The sequence below is a fragment of the Leucoraja erinacea genome, chromosome 17 (genome assembly GCF_028641065.1).
Source record: "Leucoraja erinacea ecotype New England chromosome 17, Leri_hhj_1, whole genome shotgun sequence".
NCBI lineage: Eukaryota > Metazoa > Chordata > Chondrichthyes > Rajiformes > Rajidae > Leucoraja > Leucoraja erinaceus.
The window spans coordinates 11,133,945-11,161,778 of NC_073393.1; the positions used below are offsets into that span (position 1 = coordinate 11,133,945).

Sequence of the window (27,834 nt, forward strand, 5' to 3'; positions counted from 1 at the left end):
AAACAATCGACATCAGAATTGATCGACAAGGTGTTTGGCGACCAACCATCTGAAGTCCAGTTACTATCGCAATTAAAATGTTGACGTATTTTACTGAAGCTGTTGTTCAGAGATACAGCATGGAAACAGGCACTTTGGCCCACTCTTCCATGTTATCCCACTTTTTCTCATCCACTCCCTGCACATTGTGGCTTATTTTAGAGGCCATTTAGCCTACCAACTCGCCAGTGTTTGGGATCTAGGAGGAAACTGGAGCACCCAAAAGGAAACCTCTGCGGTTCCAGGGAAAATGTGCAAACTCCACACAGGTGGTGCCGGAGGTCAGAATCGACTGGATGGAGGCAGCAACTGCAACAGGCTTTTATGGCCAGTGTCAGCTGGGAATGTAAAATGGCACCTAAACCTGGTGACTATTGCACATAGTCTCAGTGGGCTGCGTCTGTTTTATGTACACATTGTACTTGTGTATGGCAATAATCTTAGTTTAGTTTAGAGACACAGCGTTGAATCAGGCCCTTTGCCTCCTTTTTTACCAAAGATTTGGGCAGCAGTGGCGCAGGTGTAGAGTTACGGCCTTACAGCGCCAGAGACCTGGGTTCAATCCTGACTAGGGATGTTGTCTGTACGGAGTTTGCAAGTTCTCCCGGTGACAGCGTAGTTTTTCTCTGGGTGCCTCCCACACTACAAAGACGTGCAGGTTTGTAGTTCAATTGGCTTCTGCAAATTGTCCCGAGTTTGTAGGATAGAACTAGTATATGGGATAATCATTGGTCGGTGGGCCAAAGAGCCTGTTTCCACCCTGCATCTCTAAACTAAACTAAAAACCAAACTACTGCTGACTAGAATCCTTGTATAGATGTGATCAGAGGAAAGCTATTCTTTCCCCTTTTGTTTTAGAGATACAGCGTGGAAACAGGCCATTCGGCACACTGACCAGTGATCCCCACATATTAATACTATCCTACACACAAGGGACGATTTACACATACACCAAGCCAATTAACTTACTTCCTTGCAGGTCTTTGGAGTGTGGGAGGAAACCAAAGATCTCGGAGAAAACCCGCATGGGTCACTGGGAGAACGTATAAACTCCGTGTAGGCAGCAGCTGTAGTCGGGATCAAACCCAGGCCTCCAGCGGCAGCAGCAGCTCTGTCACTGCGCCACTTTTAGTTAAACCTACGTTAGCATGGAATGGGAAGAAATAGTTAAATCGAAACTCGGCCATTAGTAGAGCAATTAGAGTTTCACATAAGTATTTTTTACTTGTCTTTTCAGAAATTAGTGTAAAGCCGGTGCCCTGACTCAGCACTACCAGCTGTACTGTGCCCCAAGCTAAGCCCAGTGTCAAATAGCTACAGTATAATAGCCCCACAATATACAGACAATGAGTCTGCTTTCTGCAGTGTCTCCAGCATGAAATCCTTTCCTGCCTGTGGTTACTGGGATTAAAATAAAGAACCAACTCTTTTTTGTCAGCAACAACTGTGTATCCGAAAGGGCATTGTTTAAACAGTCATTTAGGGCTTAACTACAACGACTGAAAGAATCTAAATCTTAGATTTAACAAAAGTGCAAGACATGCAAACCCCACCCATCATTTAAATGCAGATCAGAACATATTCAGACTTAAATTAAACTTAAGTTAAAATTCAATAACATTTCAGGTTCATACAACTCAACATACCACAGAGTGAGTTTCCAATTTTTTTAATTCATTCTTTGGGATCAGGACATACGAACAAGGTAAACGTTTATTGCACATATCTCATTATCCTTGAAGATTTAATAGGAAACCCAGGGGTAATTTTTTCACGCAATGGTGTGGTGGGTGTATGGAATGAGCAGCCGGAGGAGATAGTTGAGGCAGGTACTATTGCAATGGTTAAGAAACATTTAGACAGGTACATGGATGGGTCAGGTTTAGAGGGATATGGGTCAATCATAGGCAGTTGGAACTAGCGTGGATGGGACATGTTGGCCGGTGTGGACAAGTTGGGCCAAAGGACCTGTTTCCATGTTGTAAGACTATGATTCTAAGGTGGTAATTAGCTAAAACTGTGAACCGCACTGTACCCCACTTGGTGAAAGTGCTTCCTCAGTGCTGGTGGTTTTGTGGAGTTCTAGCATTTAAAATCAGTAATAGTGAAGGACGATATACATCCTTGTCTGGGAGGTTGGCAAGTGGAAAAGAAATTACAGATGATGGTGCTTCCAAGTGCCTGAAGCCCTTGTCCTTGGGATTGGGGGTCATGGGGTTGAGAAGTGCTGCTGGACTGGACTAGGTGAGTAACTGCAATAAGTCATAGTCATACAGTGTGGAAACAGGCCCAACTTGCCCACACTGACCGATATGTCTCATCTACATGAGTCCCACATGCCTGCGTTTGGCCCATATCACTCTAAACCCGTTCTACCCATGTACCTGTCTAATTGTTTCTTAAACGTTGCGATAGTCCCTGCCTCAACTATTTCCTCCGGCAGCTCGTTCCATACACACACAACCCTTTGCATGAAAAAGGTTACCCCTCAAATTCCTATTAAAATATTTTCCCCTTCACCTTAAACCTATACCCTCTAGTTCTTGATTACCCCACTCTGGGCAAGAGACTCTGTGTGTCCACCCGATCTGTTCCTCAATGCATTATAAATAGTACCTCCTGATGCCACCGTGTGCCTGTGGTGAAGGGAATGAATGTTTAGGCTAGTTGATTATGGGCAGGGGGAGGGGCAGGATGGGGTAAATGAAGGGTGTTGTTTAGGTTAGATTATTATTGTCACGTGTACTGAGGTATAGTGAAAAGCTTTTTATTGCATGCAATTTAGTCAGCGAAAAGACTATACAGGTACTTGACTAGAACACGCTGTCCACAGTGTACAGATACATGATAAAGTGTATAATGTTTAGTGCAGGACCAGGCTGCTTAAGAATTATTGGAACTGCATTAATTGAGGCAAAATCAAGGAGGTAGTTGAGACAGGTACTATCGCATTGTTTAAGAAACATTTAGATAAGATAGGTTTAGAGGGATATGGGCCAAAAGCATATTCCTATTGGGACTAATGTGGTACATGTTGGTGGATATGGGCAAGTTGGTCCGAGGGGCCTGTTTCCACACTGTGTCACCCTATGACTAGAATATTCCAATGAGATTCCTGACGTACCTTTTGAACATTGGAAAAGTCATGTGATGTTGGGTGGGTCATTCCCTGCAGTATACTCTGTTCTGACCTACTCCTGAAGATACAGCATTGTGTGGCTTGATATTCCGGTCAGTAGTGATGATGATGAACATGATGGATGCTAATGCCATTGAACATAAAGTGTAGCTGGTTAAATTCTCCCATTGTCTGAAGGCTGGCTTCTATGAAGTTGGAGATCGCGGGAAGAGGCGTCGACAAATCAGCCACTTAGTACTTCTGGCTGAACGTAGTTGTCAATGCTTCAGCTTCATCTGTGCTCAGTTTGTGGAAATTCCTTCCCCTGTTAGCTGTTCAGTTGCCTTCTATCTTCCACTACTAGGCAGTGGTAGCACAGCAAACCTTGGTTAAGGCAGATCGGTTTTGCTGTTAACACTAATAGCTTTACTAGATCGGCAAGGTGTGCTTGAGTGTGGTCTACTGTTCCCAACATACAGACTGAACTAAGTGCTGGCATAACTCAGCGGGTCAAATGGCATCTCTGGAGAAAAAGGATGGGTGACATTTTGGCTCGGGACTGAAGAACGGTCCCGACCTAAAACATCACCCTACCTTTATTTCCAGAGATGCTGCTCGACCCGCTTGGTCACGCCAGCATTTTGTCTTTCTTTGAAGCACAATTGGTCTCCTATCTTGTCGTAATTGTTGAGTGAGGAATATGTTGGGCATGATGTTGAAGGTGTTGGTGATGTAACTTTCTGATGCTGTTGACAGTCCAGAGCACCTCTTGGGCCCAGTTTTGAGCTGCTAGGTCAGTTATGAGTCAACCCAATGATCGTAACACCACACGAGGTGATGGAGAGTTCCTCCTGGAGTCAAAGTCCCATCTCGCCATCAAGGACTGTGAGATAATCACATATATCAAAGCATGACAGTCAAATACATCTGTCAGAGAAGCTGCTGAGAACAAGGTTAAATAGATTATCCCTCACTAATTCACTTGCAGACCTACTCTCACAGCTAAGTCCTTCAGAATCTGAACAGTTGGGTGAGTGGTGATGGTCTTCAGTCCTCCTCCAAAATCAAGAATGCTTTTATGCCTTTGTTGCTTTCAGTACTTCCGACACAGAGTCCAGGTTTGTCAGCTGAGAGAGGAGGGTAGATGTTAATCGGGAAAACGTTTCCTTGTCCCTGCTGCAAGCTCCAAATCACTACCTACATTATTCCAATGGAAATAGGAATATTTTCTGCTTAGCAACAAGACTGAGATATTTTAGTGGTGGAGACTGGATGACTTTGGCTTCCAATGTTATAAATGTTCCTTTCAATGAAGATCAAGCTTGAATGCTTCATGTATTAGACTGATGGGGAATACAGACTCTGTGGAAATTGTAGGCTAACCGCAACTACGCCACAAATTAGTAGAATGGAGATAAATGGAACCTATTCTGGAGGCTTTGAATATTTTCCAACTTCCTCATGTGGGACGTGGATGTTTTAAAAGAGGTATCAGTTTTCCTCTCCACATTGTGATGTGGACACCAAGCGCTGCCCAGTGGGAGATATCTATCTGCTCATACATAAATGTAGGGCAAGTCCATTCCAGAAACATTAGGCTCTGTGAATCAGTACCAGGGCACGAGCAATATAAGCTCGTGAGCGACTCTTTTGTGTACTTTGTATGTCAAAATTTCACTGCACCGAGCTAGGTACAAGTGACAGTAAAGGATCATCTCATCAAGAAAAGCCACGATCAAGGAATTTGAAGAAATGCTTCTCATCGTCTTGTGAAGAAAGCCCTTTATTCCGGAAAATTCTGAGGTAATGTATAACTTCAAAATTCACACAGCACACTCATATTGCATTTGACAAGATCTCATTCCAATCTAAGTCCTATACAATTATTTCAGTGCTAACTCCACAACTGAAACTGTAATTGGCAAATAATAGTTCAAAATCTCGTCTGGAAATAATAAAAATCGGCCAGTTGGAATCCATAATATTTACTTCAGATTCAACAAACTGCTAAATGGAAAATGTCCAATGATGGATTTGTTTGAATTATGGCAATAGTTCACATAATTACCCACGACTCATTTAATTGCCAGAGACTGAATAAATACAAGCAAGGTGGGAGTGACATTTCTTAGTCTTGGCACTGCCTCCAAAATGGGGACCATTTCCTGTTTTTAGTTAAACACAACTTGCTTTTTCAGAATGTCAGCCGAGGTAAACCTTGTTAGAATTGAACATTATGAAATGAAAATATGTTAAAAAGTTAAAAAATGTTGTACAAAGCCAGAATGCTGGAAGACGTCACTGTCTGAAGCACAATTGGTGGGTGGTGAATCTGTGGAATTATTTGCCACAGAAGGCTGTGGAGACCATCAATGGATATTTTTAAGGTAGAGATAGATAGATTTTTGACTAGTTGACAGGTGTCTGGGGTTATGGGGAGAAGGCAGGAGAATGGGGTTAGGAGAGTAAGATCAGACAAAATTGAATGGCAGAGTAGACTTGATGGGCTGAATGGTATAATTCTGCTTCTATCACATGAACATGAACGTATGAACAATTTGTGGAGCCTTTTGCCTTCACAGATGCTGCTTGTCCCACTGAGTTCTTCCAGTGTTCTGTTTTTATTCGAGATTCCACCATCTGCAGTCTATTTTGTTTTCAGAAAAATTGTTGCCATGGTATGTAGATCAAGTGTTTAGCCAACCATTTGGGCCCCAAATCTGAGGAAGGATGTGCTGGTGTTGGAAAGGGCCCAGAGGAGGTTTACAAGAATGATCCTAGGAATGTTTGGGTTAACATATTATGTGCATTTGACGGCACAGGGCTTGTACTTGCTGGAGTTTAGAACATGGGTTTCCAACCTTTTTCGTCCCGTTTACCCCTTGGCAACTTTAATAGCTCATAACAATGTTATTTCACTTATTTATGAACAATTAATAATGAACAGGTACCGGCATACCAGAACCAAAAACAGTCAGTCAATGGGAAAAAAAAGTATCAATGCAGAATCATCAAATGTACCCCCTGGGTAGGCGAAATTTACCCCAGGTTGGGAACCCTTGGTTTGGAATGATGGGGGACCGCATTGAAACTTACCGAATAGTGAAAGGCCTGGATAGAGTGGATGTGGAGAGAACGTTTCTACTAGTGAGAGAGTCCAGGACCGGAGGCCATAACCTCAGAATAAAAGGATGCACCGTTAGAAAGATGAGGAGGAATTTCTTTAGTCAGAGGGTGGTGAATCTGTGGAATTCGTTGCAGCGGAAGGCTGTGGAGCCCAAGTCAATGGATATTTTTAAAGTGGAGATTGACAGATTATTGATCAGTATGGGTGTCAGGGGTTATGGGGAGAAGGCAGAAGAATGGGTTGAGAGGGAAAGATACATCAGCCATGATTGAATGGCGGAGTAGACTTGATGAGCCTACTTCTGCTCCTATCACTTATAAACTTATGACATAACACCACACGTATCTCGGAGCCAAGCTGCTCCTGGTGGTGTTAGGTGAGCCAACTGGCATTTATTGTTTGTCAATGGGGGAAGTGTTGGTGGGAATGTCTGTGTTGTTATGTGAGTGATATTGTTATCTGTTTTCATTTCTGCTCAGACATTTGAACTAAGCTTTGCCACTGATTATATTGGATGGCAACAATATGTTAATGGAGCCAGTCAAGCCCTCACGAAAGTTTGACTGCAATTAGGCACCAAGTCTATCAAAACCAAAAGAGGCCGTCTTCTCTCATCTGGCACTGACGGCCTCTCAGGCAGTAGCATCCATGGAAGGAGTACAGGCTGGAATCTTCTCTGAGGAAGTCTGCTTCATGTCACCAGAGATCCGGGTTTGATCCTGACAATGGGTGCTGTTTTGTACGGATTTTGTATGTTCTCCATGTGATCTGTGTGGGATTTCTCCCACACGCCAAAGACGTTCAGGTTTGTAGGTTAATTGGCTTGGTAAGATTTTACATTTTCCCTAGTGTGTGCAGGATAGAGTTAGTGTACGGGGATCGCTGGTCAGTGGGCTGAAGGATTTGTTTCCACGCTGTATCTCTAAACTAAACTAAACAAATGTTGACATTCGTATGGAGAAGAGAATGGTTGGGTGATTAGAATCTGGAAGGCACTGCATGAGGGGATGGTGGAGGCCACCATGTCAATGGTCAATAAAAGCAATAACATGTCGTGGAACAAACACATTTTTGTAACAGCCGAGAAGGCACATCCTACGTCCTGAGAAGACCAAGGAAATTCAGCATGTTTTGTATGACTCTTACAAACTTCTGCAGATGCACCATAGAAAGTCAAGTCAAGTCACATTTATTTATATAGCACATTTAAAAAACAACTCTCGTTGGCCAAAGTGCTTTACATTTGTTATAAGAATAGCACAACAAAACAAAACAGACTACATACATATATACATGTAGCCCTCACTCAGAGAACGTCAGGAAAGGCTTGGGAGTATAGATAAGTCTTTAGTCTTGACTTAAAAGAGTCGATGGAGGGGGCAGTTCTGATGGGAAAGGGGATGCTGTTCCACAGTCTAGGGGCTGCAACCGCAAAGGCGCGGTCGCCCCTGAGCTTATGCCGAGACCGCGGGATATTCAGCAACCCCAAGTCGGCCGATCTGAGGGGCCTGGAGGTGGAGTGGTGGGTGAGAAGACTTTTTATGTAGTGTAGGTGGGGGCAAGCCCATTGAGGGCTTTGTAGACATGGAGGAGTATCTTGAAGTTTATACGGAACCGCACAGGGAGCCAGTGGAGAGAGGCCAGGATCGGGGTGATGTGGTCCCTTTATCGGGTGCCCGTCAGGAGTCTCGCTGCGGCGTTTTGGACCAGTTGCAGGCGGGACAGGGAAGATTGGCTAATGCCAGTGTAAAGGGAGTTGCAGTAATCTAGGCGGGAGGAGGTGAATGTGTGGATGATCTTTTCCAGGTCATCAAACTGGAGGAATTGTTTTATTTTAGCTATCATCTGAAGCTGAAAGAAGCTAGCTTTCACCACGGCATTGATTTGTTTGTCAAATTTCAGTGCTCAGTCAAATATTACGCCAAGGTTTTTGACGTGAGGTTTGAGTAGTGGGGTAAGGCTTCCAAGGCTGCCTGCTATCATTTTGATTGAGTCCGAGGGGCCGAGAAGGATGACCTCAGACTTACTCTCGTTTAGTTGGAGGAAGTTCTGGGCCATCCAACACTTTATATCCTCGAGGCAATGGGTAAGGTTAAACAGATAGATTGGTTTTTGGGCTTCAGGGGGAGATAGAGTTGGGTATCGTCTGCGTAGCAATGGAAGGAAATGCCGTGCCTTTCAATGACTTGGCCTAAGGGGAGCATATACAGGGAGAAGAGAATGGGGCCAAGGATGGAACCTTGTGGAACCCCACAGCAGAGATTAGCTGGGGAGGAGAAAGAGTTGCCTATGTTAGTCGAGAAACTCCTACCTTTGAGGTAGGAGATAAACCAGCTCAGGGCAGTGTCATCAATACCAACCCCGTACCGGAGACGGTCAATTAGGATGGTGTGGTCGAGTGTATCAAATGCTGCACTGAGGTCAAGAAGGAGCAGGATTGCACAGTTGCCGGAGTCAACGGTGAGGAGTAGGTCATTGTGTACCTTCAACAAGGTAGACTCTGTGCTATGGTGAGCCCTGAAACCTGATTGGAAAGTTTCCAAGATAGTGTTTTGGTGCAGGTAAGGTATAAGTTGACTTAAAATGACCTTTTCAAGGGCTTTTGAGAGGAAAGGCAGTTTAGAAATGGGTCTGTAGTTGCCTGGCAAGGTGGGGTCGAGGTTAGGTTTTTTCAGGAGTGGTTGGACCACCGCAGCCTTGAAGCAGATAAATACAGTGCCAGTGGCCAGAGAGCTGTTGAAGATGGCGAGGATGCTGGGACCAGCTGTTGCAATGACGTCCTTTAGGAGGGCAGAGGGGACAGTGTTGAGGGGGCAGGTAAAAGCATACTGTTGGCTTGCACCACCGCTTGGTTTGGAAACAACTCTTCCCAAGACCGCAAGAAATTGTAGAGAGTTGTGGATGTAGCACAGTCCATCACCCAGACCAGACTTCCCACCATTGACTCCATCTACATTTCACACTGCCCCGGAAAAGCAGCCAATGACTTGTCCCACTGCACAGACAAGTACCTTCTTCTCCCTGCTCCCATCCAGCAGAAGGTACAGAAGCTTGAAAGCACGCACCACCAGACTCAGGTACAGCTTCTTTCCCTCCATTATTAGCCTTCTGAACGGTCCTTCCAAAACCTGGGGTACTGTTATTCACGTCTACCTCACTGAGGACATTGGACTTTGTCGAAGGAACTGATGAGCCAAAATGCTAACTATATTCTGCACTCTGTATCCCTTTGCTCCAACTATTGCACGAGTTTGAACTGATTGTATCAATGTAAGGTAGATCTGATCCGTTTGGATAGCATGCAAAACAAAGCTTTTCACAGTACCTTGGTACATGTGACAATAATAAACCTAAATAGTATTTGGATGGGCAGTTGAATTACGAAGGCACAGGTGCAATGGATCAAATGCTGGTACATGGGATTAGGATACATTGGTACCTGTTTGTCAGCATGGATTTAGTAGGCTGGTAAACAGACTGTATCAGATAGACTGGAGTTATCACTAACAGCTATGTGCATGTCTTTCAGCTAAATCTCCAGCACTACAGGTCGAGCAAGTAGCCTAGTGTAGGAAAACAATGAGTTGTTTTGGAAAAATACTTGGGCTAACAGAAGAACCAAGATAAATTTTAACTTTTCAGAGCTATCCGAGACTAGCTTATTATGACCAATAACTAGAGTTTTTGGCACAAAGGAGGATGGCTCGTTTTAAAAGATAGTCTACATTTGTTCTTGGATTAGGGTAGAAACACGAGTTCATTGATGGTATAAGAGCATGCCCTGACGGAGCTGAGGGAGCTTCACTTTCGGACAGCGAGAGGGAGAGAGCGAGGGGGAAGAACGTCATATTTTGGGAAAGAGAACACGTGGACTGTAATATGTGCCTGGGCTTGGGAGATATCCAGACCAGCCGTCACTGACCGGAGTCTCTGATGTGCAGTAGGGCGTGAGATTTGTTGCTTTAATGGTCAGCGTGGTCTTGGTGGCCCAAAGGGCTTGTTTCCATGGTGTATCACTAAACTAAACTAGCACTTACCAGCATTCACACTTGTAAGATCCTAAGAGAATGGGGAGGATATTTTCTTTTGTGCGGCATCTTGAACTCGAGGGTCACTGTCTGAAAGTAAGGGGTTGCATATTTAAGGCAGGGATGAAGCAATTGTTTTTTTTTAATTTATTGTTTGTTAGTGTTCGGAGTTCTCTTCCTCAAAAGGGCAGCATAAGCTGACTCTGAATATGTTTAAGGCTAAGGTAGACAGATGTTTGATAGTGGGTGGGAGGAATGAATAGGGTTTGAAAAGTTACTGTAGCTGGATGGGAATGCAGAGATATGAAAATAAATGGTGGAGCAGGTTTGCGGGACAGAGAGGCCCACTCCTGATCCTAATTTTATAGCCTGGATTTTGAAAGACTGCAAAAATTGGAAAAAAAATGGATTCATTTGCATTTCAATCGCAGGGTAAGAAATGTCATTTACTGCCTTCTCCACAACAGAAATGTGGGACTTGGTTCAACATAAAATAATAGAACAAACACGGAAACAATGTTTGTGCTGAACAGGATGCCAAGTTAAACTGATCTCATCTGCCTGGACATGATCCATATCCCTCCATTCCCTGCACTTCCATGTGCCTATCTAAAAGCCTCTTAAACACCACAGTAGTATCTGCCTCCACCCCCATCCCCGGCAATGGGTTCCAAACCCCACGTACACGATGTGTAAATAAAAACTTGCCCAGCACATCTCCATTAAACTTACCCTCTCGCACCTTATAGCTATACCATCTAGTGTTGGACATTTCCACCCTGGGAGAAAGGTTTTGACTGTCTACCCTATCTATGCTGCTCATAATTTTATATATTCTATCAACTCTCACCTCAACCTCCGACGTTCCAGAGAAAACAACCCAAGTGTGTCCGATCTCTCCACCTGGCTGAAACCCTCTAATCTGGGCAACATTCTGGTAAATTACAAAGTTCTTTTCTTCTTCTTTATGGAATCTTTATGTAACTATTGTCCTATTCTTACATGCAACCAATACTACGTAACTGACTGGAGGCCATCATTTATGAACACAATTCAGGCAAGTATAAAATCTTTGAACAGATCATTAAAGCAGAATGATTCAGTGAATTTATTTTTATTTGTAGTTTTAGAGATACAGTATGGGAACAGGCCCTTCAGCCCACACCGACCATTGAGCACCCGTACACTCGTTCTATCCTACACGCTAGGGATAATTTACAGAAGCTAATTAACCTACAAACTTGCACATCTTTGTGGCGTGGGAGGAAACCGGAGCACCATACAAACTCCGTACAGAGAGCACCCGTAGTCAGGATTGAACCCGGGTCTCTGACTCTGTAAGGCAGCAACTCTATAGCTGCGCCACTGTGCCATTTTTTATCAGTGCTGGTAATCTACAAAAAAAAAACATGCCTTTTAAAACTGTGATTAGTATCCAATACTCATGGAATTACCGGAGCCAAGTAGACTGTATACATGCTAGACCGGCTTTGAAGTCTTAAGGGCCTGTCCCACTTGGGCGACCTAATCCGCTCGTTCTGCCGAGTTTGCCCTCGACTCATGCTCGCAGCACGGTCAACACAAGGTCGTAGGAGGTCTTCGTGACTCTCCTTCATGCTCAAGAGTGGTCTCCGCGTACTCGCGGCCTCAGCTAGGTTGCGGCGTTTTTTTCAATATGTTAAAAAATGCCCGCGAGTAAAAAAAGGTCGCCATGGAAAAAATCGCTACTTTTTTTACTCGTAGGTTTAGTCGTGGTAGGTCGGCATGTTAGTCATAGGTCATCGAAGTTGGTCGAAGGTAGTCATAGATAGTCTTTGTCATAATCAAAGCGAGGTCGAAGGGAGATTGAAGGAGGTCGTCTTCACTCGCCACTATTCGGTGTCCAATTTTCCCAAAGTTAGGCTTAGCTAGTCGAAGCTGCGCTTCAACATAGTCGAAGGAGGTCTTCAACATGTCATTTTTTCAATCTCTTCTAAACTCGCCAATTAGGTCGCCCAGGTGGGCCAGCCCCTTTAGGATCAGCAAGTATGGAATATAATATTTTCACTCAACCCACTGATGGTATATTTTACTCACTGCACTAGGTATTGTCCCAAGAGTGATGGAGATGCTGTAGAAGATCTATGTTCTGGTATGTATATTTAACTCATACAGGAATTAATTACAAAGAACATTATGAATTATAGACCTACATGTTGGTACAAGCAGGGTATTATTTTCCATCCTGGGAAGCAAAAATAAGCAGGACATCTATAAAATGGCATGACACGTTTCTTTTTTAAAAACAGAAATAATCAACAAAATTTAAACTGTATTACGTGCTCTTGCTTTCTGCAATTTCATGCTCTTGCAGCTCTTACCATTTTTGGTTCCATCTCAAATCTATTATTAGTCAAAACTATATTTTAAAATGAAGGATTGGTTCATTTATATTTCTGATGTAACTTGCAGATACAAAAGTAGCATTAATAATAAATTTGGTGGAACAGGTCATTGTACTGTACTAGTAGCTAAAATTATCCCAGAACATTTTTCATAAATCAGAGTTTGTAGGTCAAGGCATTAAACTTTTCATGCAAGATTTGTCACTGCCATCAAGAAACATTAACCCCCCCTTCCCCTGGCATAGTATAATTATGCAATTTATGAATCAATAACTCTTGGAAATGTTAGTCACTGTGATGACGATTTCATGGGCTAAAATTGTGACTCATGACAAATTCATAACTTTGGCATTGATAAGATGACAAAAAAGTTTACAGTTCAATATACACATGACAAATAATGTATTGCCAGTATACATAATAAAAACACCACAGTCAATACATTCTTCACACCATAATGTTTTGTTGTACATTCCACGTTTAATTTAATTTTATACCAGTAAGCTTCGATTTCAAAAGAGTAGTAGAAAGTCTGACTTGAACCTCCTTCATCAGAGATGTGGCAATAAATGATGCAAAGCAACAATGGTACATAAAGTTAGACTTTTTTGATGCAATTTGTGTCTAAATATGGGTGTTCTTTTGAAAATGCAGGCATGTGCATAGTTTGGGATTATAAAAGGAACATTCCCTCTTCAGTATTATCTGTAAAAATATTACCTATGTCTTATTCTCCATTTATTTATCTTTGGAGATGCAACAACTGTTACACCTAAACATAATTATTAGCTATTATGCTAACTATTCAAAAACATGTTTATAGACTGTGAAGTTCAGGACTTTAGGTCAACGCCTCCAAAATCAGGATATCAACAAGTTGACAAAAGACTTAAACAAAAAAAAGACACAAAGTGCTGGAGTGAAGAGGGAGCCACTGTAGGTGACGGATGCAAGGAGTGGGCCAGTAGGAGAAGGTCTGGGTTGGGTCGGCTGCAGGACGCGCCCTCCGGGACACCGAGGAAGTTGGCAGAGGAGAGGGATGTCGGGTCGGGCTTACCTAGACTTACCTGGATTGGACTAGACCAACACATGGACTGGACTTTGCACATTAGACTGTTTGTGTTTCCTGTATTTTTTTTCCCCCTTTTTAAAAAAAAAGTGCCAAAATTGTGGCGTAAGAATGTCACTGTGCTGTGCATACGTGACAATAAAGACCATTGACTCAGCGGGTCAAGCAGCATCCCTGGAGAACATGGATTGGTGATGTTTCGGGTCGGGACCCTTCTTCAGACTGATTTAAACAACTTGCCAAAACATTGCAGGCTTTCCTAGTAATTTAGATTGCACCATAAGAATGTTGTGCAATAAATAATTTTAGAATTCATGCTGGATTTCATAATTATGAATGCTTTTTTTGAAATTGCTCTCAGCCATAAGTAGATCAGCCAACAAAGCATTAGAGTTGAACCTTTTCTAACCCCATCCACCCTAAACCTGTCACTGCAGTAATCCATGGGATGCAGTACATCTAACCCATCCTTAGAGTGTACAATAATATCCAACACTATCTAAGCAACAATTGAGTGTTGTGTCATATAAAGTGTTGACTGGGCCTGTAGACACTCGGAACCTGCTATGTTTCCGCTCCCAGCATTTTATGCACAAAATCCACTGGCAGCATGTCCTTGGTAATTTTCATCATTACCAACAATTGGAATGAGGATTTAAACACTGCCAGGCAGGTGGAGATTTCCCTGTGATCGGGCAATCTGCTCCATCAGATCATCACCCAGAAACAAAGGCGACCATTACTCTAGTCCTCTCCATCCACTTTCTCATCATTTTCAGCCAACAACGTCCGCACACTTAACCTTCCAATCAAATGAACAAATCAACATATTGAGAACGATCAAAACTGATTGTTTGAATGAAAATGTCCATTTTGGGGCTTTTCTCGCATCAGTCTATTTTTGTAAAGCTTTTGGTAAGACTTTCTTAAATAGGAAAAACCTGTTGAAGATTAAATCGCTTAACGACGTGGGTAAAATACAGAGGAAGACGTACATAATGATGATCTCCTTTCCAGCGTAATATCTTGGTTTTGGATTTGATGAAAGGATAGCGTCTGTGATGCTCTCGATCACGGGGCTAAAGTCCTCTTTGGCGGTGGTGTTGTACTCTAGGAACAAGTCCTTTGTTTCCAGCATGTACTCTTCCCCATAGTCCTGCAGCAGTTCTGTAGAAATGTTTTTTATCAGGTGGTGGACTTGGTTTTCCCAGTACTCAGCGTTATATGACGGAGCTGAAAGAAGGATTGACACAATGAAAGCTGAACAGCATAATCAACAACCGAAGCAATGTACACTTTAATACTACATCAGATAGCACATGGCACAAATAACGGAATATGGTTCCTCATCTGTATCACCATTAATTACGATTTTCACTCGGAGCAGAAACAGGCCGTGGTTCACATCAACCATCACTCAACCACTTGCACTAATCCTATTATTAATGTCCCCACAATTTCCCCTCAGCTCCCCCAAGATGCGACCACTCATCTACGCAGCGGGGGCAATTAACCTAGCAGCCCTCATCTGTGGGAAGAAACCGGAGCACATGTATAGAGTGTTGAGAGTCATACAGCGTGGAAACGGGCCTTTCGGTCCAATTTGCCAATTGCCGACTAACGCCCTATCTACACATCCCACCTGCCAATATCCCTCTAAACCTATCCTATCCATGTACCTCTCCAAATGTTTTTAAATGTTCTAATAGTACCCGCCTCAACCATCTCCTCTAGCAGCTTATTCCATATCCGTACCACCCTTTGTGTCATACATATATCAATGTTATATATTCTAATAATGCCCAATAAATAACTATAAACAGTTATAATGTTACAACTATTATTACAGTTAACTATTATAACAATGGATAATAGATATCCCTATAATAATTATTGTTATAATTGGGATAACATTTCTATTATTCCCGAATAATCAGGCAGATTATTCAGACTCCAGACAGACGGCATCCGAGGTCAGGATTGGATTTGTGAGGCAGCAGTCCCACTAAGGGGTGGAAGATTACAACCTTCACGTGGTCCGCCCTATTTGGCCGAATGCAATCAACCTGGCATTCACAATCAAGTAAGATCAAATAGAACAAGTTGTCCTACAACTTTAGGCTGTGCACGCCATACGCAAGTAGAAGTAATCCCACTAACTGCTCTTTTGCCAAAGTAATGAGAGTACTGAGAGACTGACGTAGCTTGATGCCAGAATTCCCTCAGGATTTCAGTCGCGGCATTGGCTTGGTCTGGAGTGCCGGAGAAACCTGGCTCATGGTTGTTTTGCAGCTTTTCCAATAAATATTGTAGACAGGAAATACAAGTGAAAATAGAGATCCATCATAATAGATGTTGGAGGCCATGGGTGTGGCACTGACACAAACCTTTGTATCATCCATCTGTTTGTTTATACCACTATAACTGGTTTCACAGTCCACCCTTTCTGCTGCTAGTGCATTACATTTCCAGTACATCGTACTTTCAAGATCACTGCATCGTCTCACCAAACCTTCACCGCGATCATCTGCCTCCCCTGAACGCCAAGTACCAGGACACAAGCAGAAGTGAAGACACAAGGCAGTAGATGCTGGTAGACACAAACCTTCTGCATTTTGTAGTCAGCAGGGCAGTGCTCTGCATATCGCCAACTTGGACAATTTTACATTTTTTTTATCAAGCCAACAAACCTGTACATTTTTGGAGTGTGGGTGGAAACTGAAGATCTTGGAGAAGAGCCACGCAGATCACGGGGTGAACCTACAAACTCCATACAGACAGCACCCGTAGTCGGGATCGAACCCGGGTCTCTGACGCTGCATTTTGTTGTAAGGCAGCAACTCTACCGCTGTGCCAAATGCTGGAGTAACTCAGCAGGTGAGGCAGCAACTCTGGAGACAAGGAATGGGCGACGTTTCAGGTTGAGACCCTTCTTCAGACTGATGTCAGGGGAGGGGGCGGGACAAAGATAGAAAGTAGGCAGAGACAGTAAGACTAGTGGGAGAACTGGGAAGGGGAAGGAGATGGAGAGAGGAAGCAAGGCCTATCTGACGTTAGAGAAGTCAATGTTCTTACCGCTGGGGTGTAAACTACCCAAGCAAAATATGAGGTGCTGTTCCTCCAATTTGCGCTGGGCTTCACTCTGACAATGGAGGAGGCCTAGGACAGAAAGGTCAGATTGGGAATGGGAGGGCAAGTGCTGAACCACCAGGGGATTAGGTAGGTTAAGACAGTAGATTCTGGAATCTTGAGCAGAAAACAAAGTGCTGGAGGAACTCAGCAGGCCTTAAAGAAATGCTTCAACCTCAAACATCGTCTGTCTATTTCCCTCCACAGTCAAATAGAAATGTTGTATGGACATTTTCACTGGAAAATTCCAAAGGCCACAAACGACATTCAGAGGTGGAAAAAGGCTCAGTGACTTTCTTCCAATAACCTAATCAGTTGTCTTAGGTCATAAGTCATAAGGAATAGGAGTAGAATTAGGCCATTCGGCCCATCAAATCTACGCCACTCAATCATGGCTGCTCTATCTCTTCCTCCTAACCCCATTCTCCTGCCTTCTCCCCATAATCTCTGACACCTGTACTAATCAAGAATCTTAAAAATATTTTGGAATCTTGGCCTTCACAGCCTTCTGTGGCAAAGAATTCCACAGATTCACCACCCTCTGACTAAATAAATTTCTCCTCAGCTTCCTAAAAGAATGTCCTTTAATTCTGAGGCTATGACCTCTAGTCCTAGAGTCTCACTCTCATCCTCTCCACATCCAATGTTTTTATACTGTAAAATGAATCATTACCGATGCTCTGACAGTAGAAAGTTTAAAATATAACAATAACATTTGGGTGGGTTACAAGGGGCATTATCTGCTCCTTTTTAGGCTACAACAGAGCTACTCGATGCCCCAACACCAAGGCTTCTTTAGAATACCTCAGAGTAATATGAATGGATGTGAAGTGGGGTAAGCAAAAGGGTTAAGTATTATTTAGACACTGATTGCTTGGGAAATGTTGATGTACAAAGGGACCTGGGTGTCCTTGTACCTAATCGCTAAAAGCAAAAATGAAGGTGAAGCAAGAAAGCACAGGAAGGTTGGCCTTCATTACAAAAGGCTCCATGTTACAACAGTATGGATGTCTTAAAGCTGGAAACCATTCAACGGGTCAGACTGCATTTGTGAGAAAAGGAACAGAGCTAACATTTCAGGTCAAAGGCCTTTCATTGGGACTGCAATTATACTGGGATTAGTGCAATTATACCTGGGGTATTGTGCACAGCGATGGTCTCCCTACTCAAGCAAGGATACACATGCAAGAGAAGGACTGTGGATTTCTTCTTGGGAAGGTGGGACTGTCGTACAATGGAAGAGTGAGTCGGCTTCGCCTGTCCTCAGAGGTTTTAAAAATGAGAGAAGATCAAATAGAAAAGTATAAAATTCCAACAGGGCTCATTAAGCTCCATACATAATGCTATATATATATCCTCCTGTCAAAGCCGTATAGACGATGCTACCACAATGAATTCGCAGAATTTTGAGATAAAACATCGCAGGGAACTAACAGAACTCTCCCAGTGATCAGTTTCACAAAGGAAATGGCACAGCCTCTGACCATAACTCTCATTCTCTTGAATAGTACATTAACTACGAGGCTGGAGAAAGGGCAAAAAATGCTTTTGTCAAGCAATGAGAGAATAAGCCATTAATTGGGGGAAAGATTTACCCGGAACCTGAGGGGCAACTCTGTATTTTTACCATAAGGTTAGTAAGTGTTGGGATTGGACATTCCTGCCTCAACCTTTACATACCGAGGAATACTCTGAAGTGAACAACAAAGTGGTCTCTTTGCCCACAACCAAGACTGGGATAACAAAACACACACTTATTTGCAACTTTATTTAAAGTTGCTAATAATGTGTGACATGAACATTGCACAAATTAGTAAGAAGTCTCCATGTGGCTTTGAATCTGAACCAGAATAGCAGACTTCGACTCGGCTACTGGCTCTGAAATAAAAGTACTGGAGGAGAAATTATTTCTAACCGTTTGCCTTGATGAAGAATTCTGTAGTATTTTGCATTATTATTACAAGATGTGCCTGTGATTGATGAAAACGCATAACTTTTGGCTCTTTTCATGATTTATTTTTACATAGCTATCTTTGGCGGTGATATGTACAAAATCGTTACTACTTGTCACTGCTTCTTAGAGCAACTGTACAATAAAATGCGTAGTAATCAAGCTTATTTACTATCTGAAGAAGGGACCCGACCCGAAATGTCACCTATCCATGTCCTCCACAGATGTTGCCTGACCGATTGAGTTACTCCTGCACCTGGAGTATTTTTCTTTTGTAAACCAGCATCTGCAGTTCCTTGTTTATCGGAGTAATTATTTACTTGCTTTATTGATACTGTGTGAATTTATGAAATAAAGTGCAAATGGGTACTTTGGCATCTAATTCTGCTCCTATGACTTATTAACATTTAAAAGATATTTGGACAGGGACATGGATAGGAAAGGTTTAGAGGGATACAGCAGGTGGGACCAACGGAGGTGGTATCTTGGTCGGCGTGGACATGTTGGGCCGAAAGGCAGTTTCCCTGCAGTTTGATTCCATGTGATCGCAAAACCAGCAGGTTTATATATAACCATATAACAATTACAGCACAGAAACAGGCTATTTCGGCCCTTCTAGTCCGTGCCGAACACTTACTCTCACCTAGTCCCATTTACCTGCACTCGAACCATAACCCATGGGTTTGTTTGAGATGCAGCCTGTCTTTCACCAATGCAAAAGATTGATAATTGATTACTGCAAATCATTGACAACCATGGGCCAAAGCTGCCTATTGTCAGTACACAAGGGCAGAGAGATTTTCCACTCACTGAAAATCAAATGTTGACATTTTCTGACAGGTTCTTCACTCTATTGGTACATCTGGATCTTTGAACCCACCATGTCCATCCTAACATCTGCAATGCAACCTCGGCAGACATGGTGCCCACTGATAGTGTAGTCAATAAATTACCTATTTGTATGCAGTTTTATATGATCAAAGTTGTTTTTGCATTCTGCCTAAAAAATAAATAGCACATTGATTCTCCTTGTAGACTTAATTCATTCAACACAATATAAAGTCTTCTGTGTGTCTTAACAGTTTACGAGGATGTTGCCAGGACTCGAGGGTCTGAGCTATAGGGAGAGGTTGAGTAGGCTGGGACTCTATTCCTTGGAGGGCAAGAGGATGACGGGTGGGTCTTATAAAAGTGTATAAAATTGTGAGAGGTATAGATCAGGTAGACGCACAGTCTTTTGCCCAGAGTAGGGGAATCTATTACCCGAGGACATACGTTTAAGGTGAAGGGAAAAAGATTTAATAGGAATCTGATGGGTAACTTTTTCACACAAAGGGTGGTGGGTGTATGGAATAAGCTGCCAGTGAAGGTAGTTGAGGCAGGGACTATTTCAACGTTTAAGAAACAATTAGACAAGTACATGGATAAACAGGTTTTAAGGGATATGGGCCAAATGCAGGCAGACGGGACTAGTGTAGCTGGGACATGTTGGCCAGTGTGGGCAAGTTGGGCCGAAGGGCCTTTATCCATGCTGTATGACTATGACTCTAACAGTTCTTTCCCACAGACAAGTAAGTAGTAGTCCTGAATTACTCTGAGGCAGGCAGTCACTAGGCATCTCCAGCTGCTAACATGACTTTGTTATGAAAATAGCTCTTTGCAAATGAATGGTCCGTGGCCAAACAATAATCCCAAAGTTGTGATAAAAATCCTGAATTCCATGCAGTAAAAACAAAACGACTTCCACTTAAAAGATTCACAGTGACCAGTGTTCCGCATTGGTAAATGACTGAGTGGAATGCACCAGAGCAGTAACCTATTGATTTGCAAACACAGTTAGAATCTTCAGTCTGGCTTATAATTGATATGGGAATAGTGAGCCAAAGGGCCTGTTTCCATGCTGTATCACTAGACCAGACTAAACTGCAATACAGACTCTCTACAATTCTAGGAAAGGAGGTCTGACCAATGTCTGAGGGAACACAGGTTACCGGTTACAGTGGGTGGGTGGGGTGAGGGTTGAGTCCGACGCGTTGATTGCAAGGAATCACACACAACTGTGATGTTCTGGATGTATAGGAAGAAACCACAGGTGCTGGTTTAAACCAAAGACACAAAAAGCCAGATAGACACAAAAACCCAGAGTAACTCAGTGGGTCAGGCATTTTGTTTATGACACTTTATAAATATTCTTGTTTTTTTTTGTATACCGTTTCATACTTGTATTTTATTTTTTAGTCTGTTTGAAATAAAGGATTTATTATATTATTATATTATGAAGGAAAGGTGGAGCCCACAATGGTCCATTGTTGGCTGTGAGCTAGGTGATAATGAGTTATACAGACAATGAAACTTAACAGGATAACAGTGAAACTAACACGACGACTAGGGTGGTGGAGGAACAGAGAGAGAGAGAGAGAGAGAGAGGATGCAAGGGTTACTTGAAGTTAGAGAAATCAATATTACTTGTGTAAGAAAGGACTGCAGATGCTGGTTTAAATCAAAGGAGGGCACAAAATGCCAGAGTAACTCAGTGGGTGAGGCAGCATCTCTGGAGTCTGAAGTAGGGCCTCGACCCGAAACGTTGCCCATTCCTTCTCTCCGGAGATGCTGCCTCACCCGCTGAATTAATATTACTTGTTGGATTGATGAGGAAATTGAAGGATTTTTTCTTGAGCTTAACCCCCTCCCACAGAATTCACTGTGAGCGGCAAAAAGAAAGATTTTTAAAAGCTTTCTTAGGTGAAGGTAGTTGGAAGGACCATTCACTAAAGTCTTAAAAGCACAGAAGGAGTCCATTCTCCCTTAGTGTCTTATGAAGAGGCATCACCACCTTCTTCCCCCATCTGCAGAGCACTGCAAAGTATTGCTTTGTGGATTTATCCAAATCCCGTTTAAAAGTTACAGCTGAAACCAGGCAGTATATTCCAGACCACAACTTTTACTGATTTGAAGTAATATCTCCCATCCCTCCTGCTGTTTTTAACTTTGGTTTATTTTGCCACTTGCCATCGATTCTCCTGCCAAATAAAGCAAGGCCAGGGTGGCAGCTGCAAGGTATCTTGGCACCAAGAATGTTCATTCAAACAGTTCGAGGATTGCCAATAGTTTCTCAAGCACTTCCTCCCATAATCTCCACATCAAACTTTCACCAACTGAGTATGACCCTAAACTTCCGTTTCTTTGCCAACTTTGCAGTAGTTTTAGCAATATCAGAGTGTGTTTATCCATATTTATTCAATGCGTTAAATACTCTTTTTAATATGTCCTTTCTAAGTTCATGTTCATAGGTTTTAGGAGCAGAATAAGGCCATTTGGCCCATCAAGTCTACTCCACCATTCAATCATGGCTGATCTATCTTTTCCTCTCAACCCCATTCTCCTGCCTTCACCCCATGACCCCTAATCAAAAATCTGTGGCAATTAATTCCACAGATTCATCACCCTCTGACTAAAGAAACTCCTTCTCATCTCCTTTCTAAAAGTACATCCTTACATTCTGAGGGTAAGGTCCCTAGACCTAGACTCTCCCACGAGTGGCAATATCCTCTCCACATACTCATAAAACAAAACTTGGTCTTTCGGACAAAAGGCACAAAGTGCTGGAGTAACTCAGCAGGTCAGGCTGCATCTCTGGAGAAAAAAGTCTGTGGAAGGGTCCTGACCCGAAACGTCACCCATCCTTTTACTCCAGAGATGCTGCCCGACGCGCTGAGTTACTGCAGTACTTTGTCTCAAACCTTGATGAATAGGTTTTATGCAGTAAGTAATTGAAGATGTGGCGTTTTGGTTTATGTTTAGTTCTGATGCTTCTTCAGACTGACGTCCTGACCCAAAATGTCACCTATCCTTGATCTCCAGCGATGCTGCCTGACCCACTGAGTACTCCAGCAGCTTGTGCCTTTTTTTGTAAACCAGCACCTGCAGTTCCTCATGTCTACATCTTGGTCTTTCAGATCATCGATGGTCCCAGAGCAGCAGTTGATAGATGTACAAACAAGTCAAAGAATGCAAAGAACCTTTCACCGCTTGAACCTAATAATACCTACCTGTTTTATAGAATCCCGGCAGTATGGTGCAGACTTTCACTCCCCAGCTACTGAGCTCCAAGCGCAGAATATTTGTGAATAAGGTGAGTGCGGCTTTTGAAGCTGCATATGCTGATAAATACGGTAACGGGAACTCTCCTGCAGATGCAAGGATAGCAAAAAGCTTGGTTAAATCTTAATTAATAATTACACAGAATGGAATGCAATACATTGCTTAAGGATAAACACAAAATGCTGGAGTAACTCAGCGGGTCAGGCAGCATCTCTGGAGAGAAGGAATAGGTGATATTTTGGGTTAAAACCCTTCATCAGAATGAAGGGCAACATTTCGACCGTGATGGTCTGGGCTTTGTCCACATCCCTCTGCAATTTCTTGCAGGCGTTGGATGGAACTGTTCCCAAACCATGCTGTGATGCATTTCTTATGTATCTGCCCACAGATACACCCCAGTGAGTTTGAGAGAGTCCCAGGAATGAATGGGTGACATTCTGATGAAGGGTCACGATCGAAATGTCACCCATTCCTTTTCTCCAGAGATGCTGGCTGACCCACTGAGTTACTCCATCCACTTGTGTACATCTTTTGTATAAAGCAGCATCTGCAGTTACTTCCTATACACTGCACAAGGAGTTCTTGGAAAATACAATTTCACCGTACTGTGATATTGGGCATTTTGGACAATTTTAGTATTTTACTTTCATCTAGAATAGGACAGCAGAGACTATTGTTTTTATACATAAATAACTGTCTGGGTCATTCCATGGACCAGTGCACTGGAGGCGGTATGGAGGCCATGACTGGTTGGAGCCAATGTTTTAAGAATGTACAAACCAACATTGTTAGATTAGCACACTGGCCCATGCAATGCCGATTACACACCAGTAGGGTTCCTCAGAATCTGAAGTACTGAATTAGCTTGGTAGAAACTCCATGAAACACGGAGAAAATGTTTTTTTTTTTTTTTAAAGTTAAAGTTACGTCCCAAGGCTATTCAAAGGATTCACCTTCCTGGTTAGTTTAGTTTATTATTGTCATGTGTCACGAGTACAGTGAAAACTTTTCCAGTCAGTGGAAAGATTATACATGATTACAATGAAGCCAGAGATATATAGGATTTTGATTAGTATAGGTGTCAGAGGTTATGGGTAGAAGGCAGGAGAATGAGGTTAGGAGGGAGAGATAGATCAGCCACGATTGAATGGCGGAGTGGGCCGAATGACCTAATTCTACTCTCATCACTTATGACCGTCCACATTGTAGAGACACAGGATGAGGGGAATAACATTTAGTGCAATATTAAGTCCAGTAAAGTCCGATTAAAGATAGTCCAAAGGTCTACAATGAGGTAGATGGTAGGAGTGCATTCTAGCTGATGATAGGATGGTTCAGTTGACTGATCACAGCTGGGAAGAAACTGTCCCTGAATCAGGAGCTGTGCTTTTCCACACTTTTGTACCTCTTGTCTGAAGGAAGAGGGGAGAAGAGGAAGTGACGGAGGTGAGGCGGGTCCTTGATTCTGCTGCTGGCCTTGCCGGGCAGCGTGGTGTAACTGGAGTCAATGGAAGGGAGGTTGGTTTTGTGTGATGGTCTGGGCTTTGTCCACATCCCTCTGCAATTTCTTGCAGGCGTTGGATGGAACTGTTCCCAAACCATGCTGAGATGCATTCCTTATGTATCTGCCCACAGATACACCCCAGTGAGTTTGAGAGAGTCCCAGGAAGTTCTCTTTACTGGTATGCAGCATGGAGCCAGAGGGTGGTCAGACACTGCTTGTAAATGGAAGAAGAGGATAGATAGAATCACAGAAAACAAAGCCCTTTTTGCTCAACAGGTATTTCTAAACAGAGACACAAGGAATTGCAGATGCTTGAATCTTGAGCAAAACACAACATGCTGGAGTCCGTTTGAAGAAGGGTCCCAACCCAAAACATCGCCTGTCCATTCCCTCCATAGATGCGTAGGGAGGAACTGCAGATGCTGGTTTAAACCAAAGGCAGACACAAAAACCTGGAGTAACTCAGCGGGTCAGGCTGTATATCTGGAGAAAAGGAATAGGTGACGTTTCAGGTCGTAACCCTTCATCAGATTGAGTCAAGGGAAAGCGGAACGAGAGATATAGATGGTACTTAGGACAAATTAATGGAAGATATGCAGAAAGCAACAATATTCAAGGAAATGTGGAGCCCACAATGGTCCATTGTTGGTTGTGGGATAGGTGATAACGAGTTCATACAAATAGTGGGACTCCGTGCATCCATAGATGTTGCTCGACTCACTGAGTTATTCCAGCACTCTGTGTTTCACTCAAGTATTCTAAAAAACATGCTTTGTTGTCTAACTCTCTGAATCGACAATATAGCTTGTTCAACATACCCACTGGACTGGAAACATTCACAATTCTTCCTTTTGTTTTACGTATCAATGGAAGGAAGCCCTTTGTGAGTTCCACTGCGCCAAAGAAGTTGATTTCCATGCAGTCTCTATAGCTGGACATGGCGGAGAGCTCAGCATCACTAACATTGAAGCACTTGCCAGCATTGTTGACCAATCCCCATAAACCTGAGGCAAAAGAAAAGGTAGATATCACTTTAGTGAGGCTCTGTGGCACATACCGTTAGGAAGGAGATGAGGAGGAATTTTGTTAGTCAGAGGGTGGTGAATCTGTGGAATTCATTGTCAGAAATGGCTAAGAAGGTCAATTCATTGGGTATTTTTAAACTGGAGATTGACAAATACTTGTGTGGGAAGGAACTGCAGATACTAGTTTACACCAAAGATAGACACAAAATGCTGGAGTAACTCAGAGGGTCAGGCAGCATCTCTGGAAGAAAGGAATAGTGCCGTTTCTGGTCGAGAGCCTGGTCCAGCATTTTGTGTCTATTATTAATTAGTAAGAGTGTCAAAGGTAATGTGGAGAAGGCTTGAGAATGGGGTTGAGAGGGAAAGATAGATTAGTCATGATTGAATGGTGGAGTAGACTCGATGGGCTGAATGGCCTAATGCTGCTTCTATGACTTATGTTCCAAGTCAGACGCTACAACTACCAACCACTTGAACATCCTCTTTGAAACTGGTGTGGAGATAATGATCAAAAATTACAGGCTGTGCAAAACCAATTTACTATGATTATCATTGGTATTGTAATGCAATGTAGCAAAACAATGAACAAGCTGCGCCAACTCCCCGATTGTCTGTTTATAATGCATTCCCAATAAGGTACCAATGCCAGGCACACATCATTAAATAGTTGCATGTATTAACTTACAGCCCATTTCCCATTATAATTTGTGCCAACTCTGGTTGCTCTCTGCCAATTTTGAGCAGTGTGCCTTCACACAGACTATTTGTGACATGGTTGAGATGCAAATCTAAGTGAAAGGGATTTTATAAATTTAACTGCAGACACGGTAGAGTTGGTGCCTTATAGTGCCAGAGACCCGGGATCAATCCCGACTACGGATGGTGTCAGTAAAAAGTTTGTATGTTCCCCCCATGATCTGCATGTATTTTCTCCGAGATTTTCGGTTTCCTCCCACACTCCAAAGATGAACAGGTTAATTGGCTTGTTATAATTGTATAAATATAAAATTGTCCCTAGTGTGTGCAGAGTAGTGTTAATGTGCGGGGATCGCTGGTCAGTGCGGACTCGGGCCGAAGGGTCTGTTTCCGCACTGGATCTCTAAACTAAACTAAACGAAAACTAAACACAAGGAACGGCAGATGCTGGTGCTGATGGAACCCGACCCAAAATGTCACCTATCCATGTTCTCCAGAGATGCTGCCTGTCCCGCTGAATTACCCCAGAACTATGTGTCTTTTTTTCTGCAAATGTAACTGATAGTTTTCAGTGCCTGGGAGGTTGTTTGCTATTAGCACATCATTAAACATGTAGTTACATTGGAACATACAATCCACGATTTTCACTGGCAAGCAGCAAATATAGTAAATATAGATTGAGGTGTAAAATCTAATGGACATCATGATTTGTGCATTTAACTGTAATTTGATGGTTGTTGCCGTGTTATGTATATTTTCAACAATGCAAAAATTTGGTCTGAAGGGTCCTGACCCAAAACGTTACCTATCCATGTTCTCCAGAGATGCTGCCTGACCCGCTGAGTTACCCCAGTGCTTTATCAGCATCTGCAGCTCCTCGTATCCAAAAAATTGAACTGCTTTATTAAAATAATGCTTTTGATATTGTCTTATTTTTGGTTGAACCCAATTGCTTTCATTATCAAAACAAACAACAGAATCTTGGACTAATTAATGTCCTCTCACCTTTTTCGCCGAGCTTGTCCTTTGTGATTTGCAAGGCTTTGTCAATGTCTTCTTGTTTTCTGAGGTCCATCTGGATCAGGGTAAGCTGTTGCGAACAGTCCTGTAACAGTTCCTTTGCTCCTGGTCCTTCCGTATTCAGCACCGTAGCAAAAACCTGAAGGCCCAGCGAGTCAAAGTGTTGAGCCATGATCTTTCCAAATCCTGAATCACATCCTAAAAAGAATTAGGATTTTTGTAAAATGATCAGCAAGTTGCTTGCATTGTAACAACTAACAAGCTAAGGCTTTTAACATGTGTCATGTGGCTTATTAGCCAGTTATTGATTATGCAAAAATATTTTAGTTCAGCAGGACATATTTCCAAGTTGCTCTTTACTGGAAGTATTTTGAATGAATAAATGAATAGGAATGATTGATACTGTATAATCACGTGACATGTCACAGTGAAATACTATGTTTTGCATACCATAAGTAAAGTATGCAAAGAGTCGCCATCTATAGGGCACCAACAAATGTTCAATGTAGTCCCAATAGTCCCTCTTCATTCTCGGTGACCCCCCGCACACTGGGTCCCTCTTCATTGTCGCCCCCCATGACGGGTCCTCTTTGATCACGGCGGCCCCCCAACACCGGGCCCCTCGTTGTTCTCTCTGCGGTGC

At 42.8% G+C, this 27,834-nt stretch overlaps 1 protein-coding gene across 5 annotated transcripts in view; it reads right to left on the bottom strand.

Moving 5' to 3' along the window:
• Window positions 1-12,715: 12,715 nt before the first annotated feature.
• Window positions 12,716-27,834, bottom strand: part of hsd11b2 (hydroxysteroid (11-beta) dehydrogenase 2) — a 51,994-nt gene continuing 36,875 nt past the window's right edge. For 3 of the 5 annotated variants that reach the window (XM_055648500.1, XM_055648501.1, XM_055648497.1), the window contains exons 2-5: window positions 27,177-27,389; window positions 25,269-25,454; window positions 22,895-23,032; window positions 12,716-14,998 (exon numbers count right to left, since the gene is read on the bottom strand). In XM_055648500.1, the coding sequence (XP_055504475.1) occupies window positions 14,661-14,998; window positions 22,895-23,032; window positions 25,269-25,454; window positions 27,177-27,389 (875 nt within the window). In that variant the 3' untranslated portion in view covers window positions 12,716-14,660. The remainder of the gene's footprint in view (window positions 14,999-22,894; window positions 23,033-25,268; window positions 25,455-27,176; window positions 27,390-27,834) is intronic. The other 2 variants (XM_055648498.1, XM_055648499.1) reach the window with 2 other exon arrangements.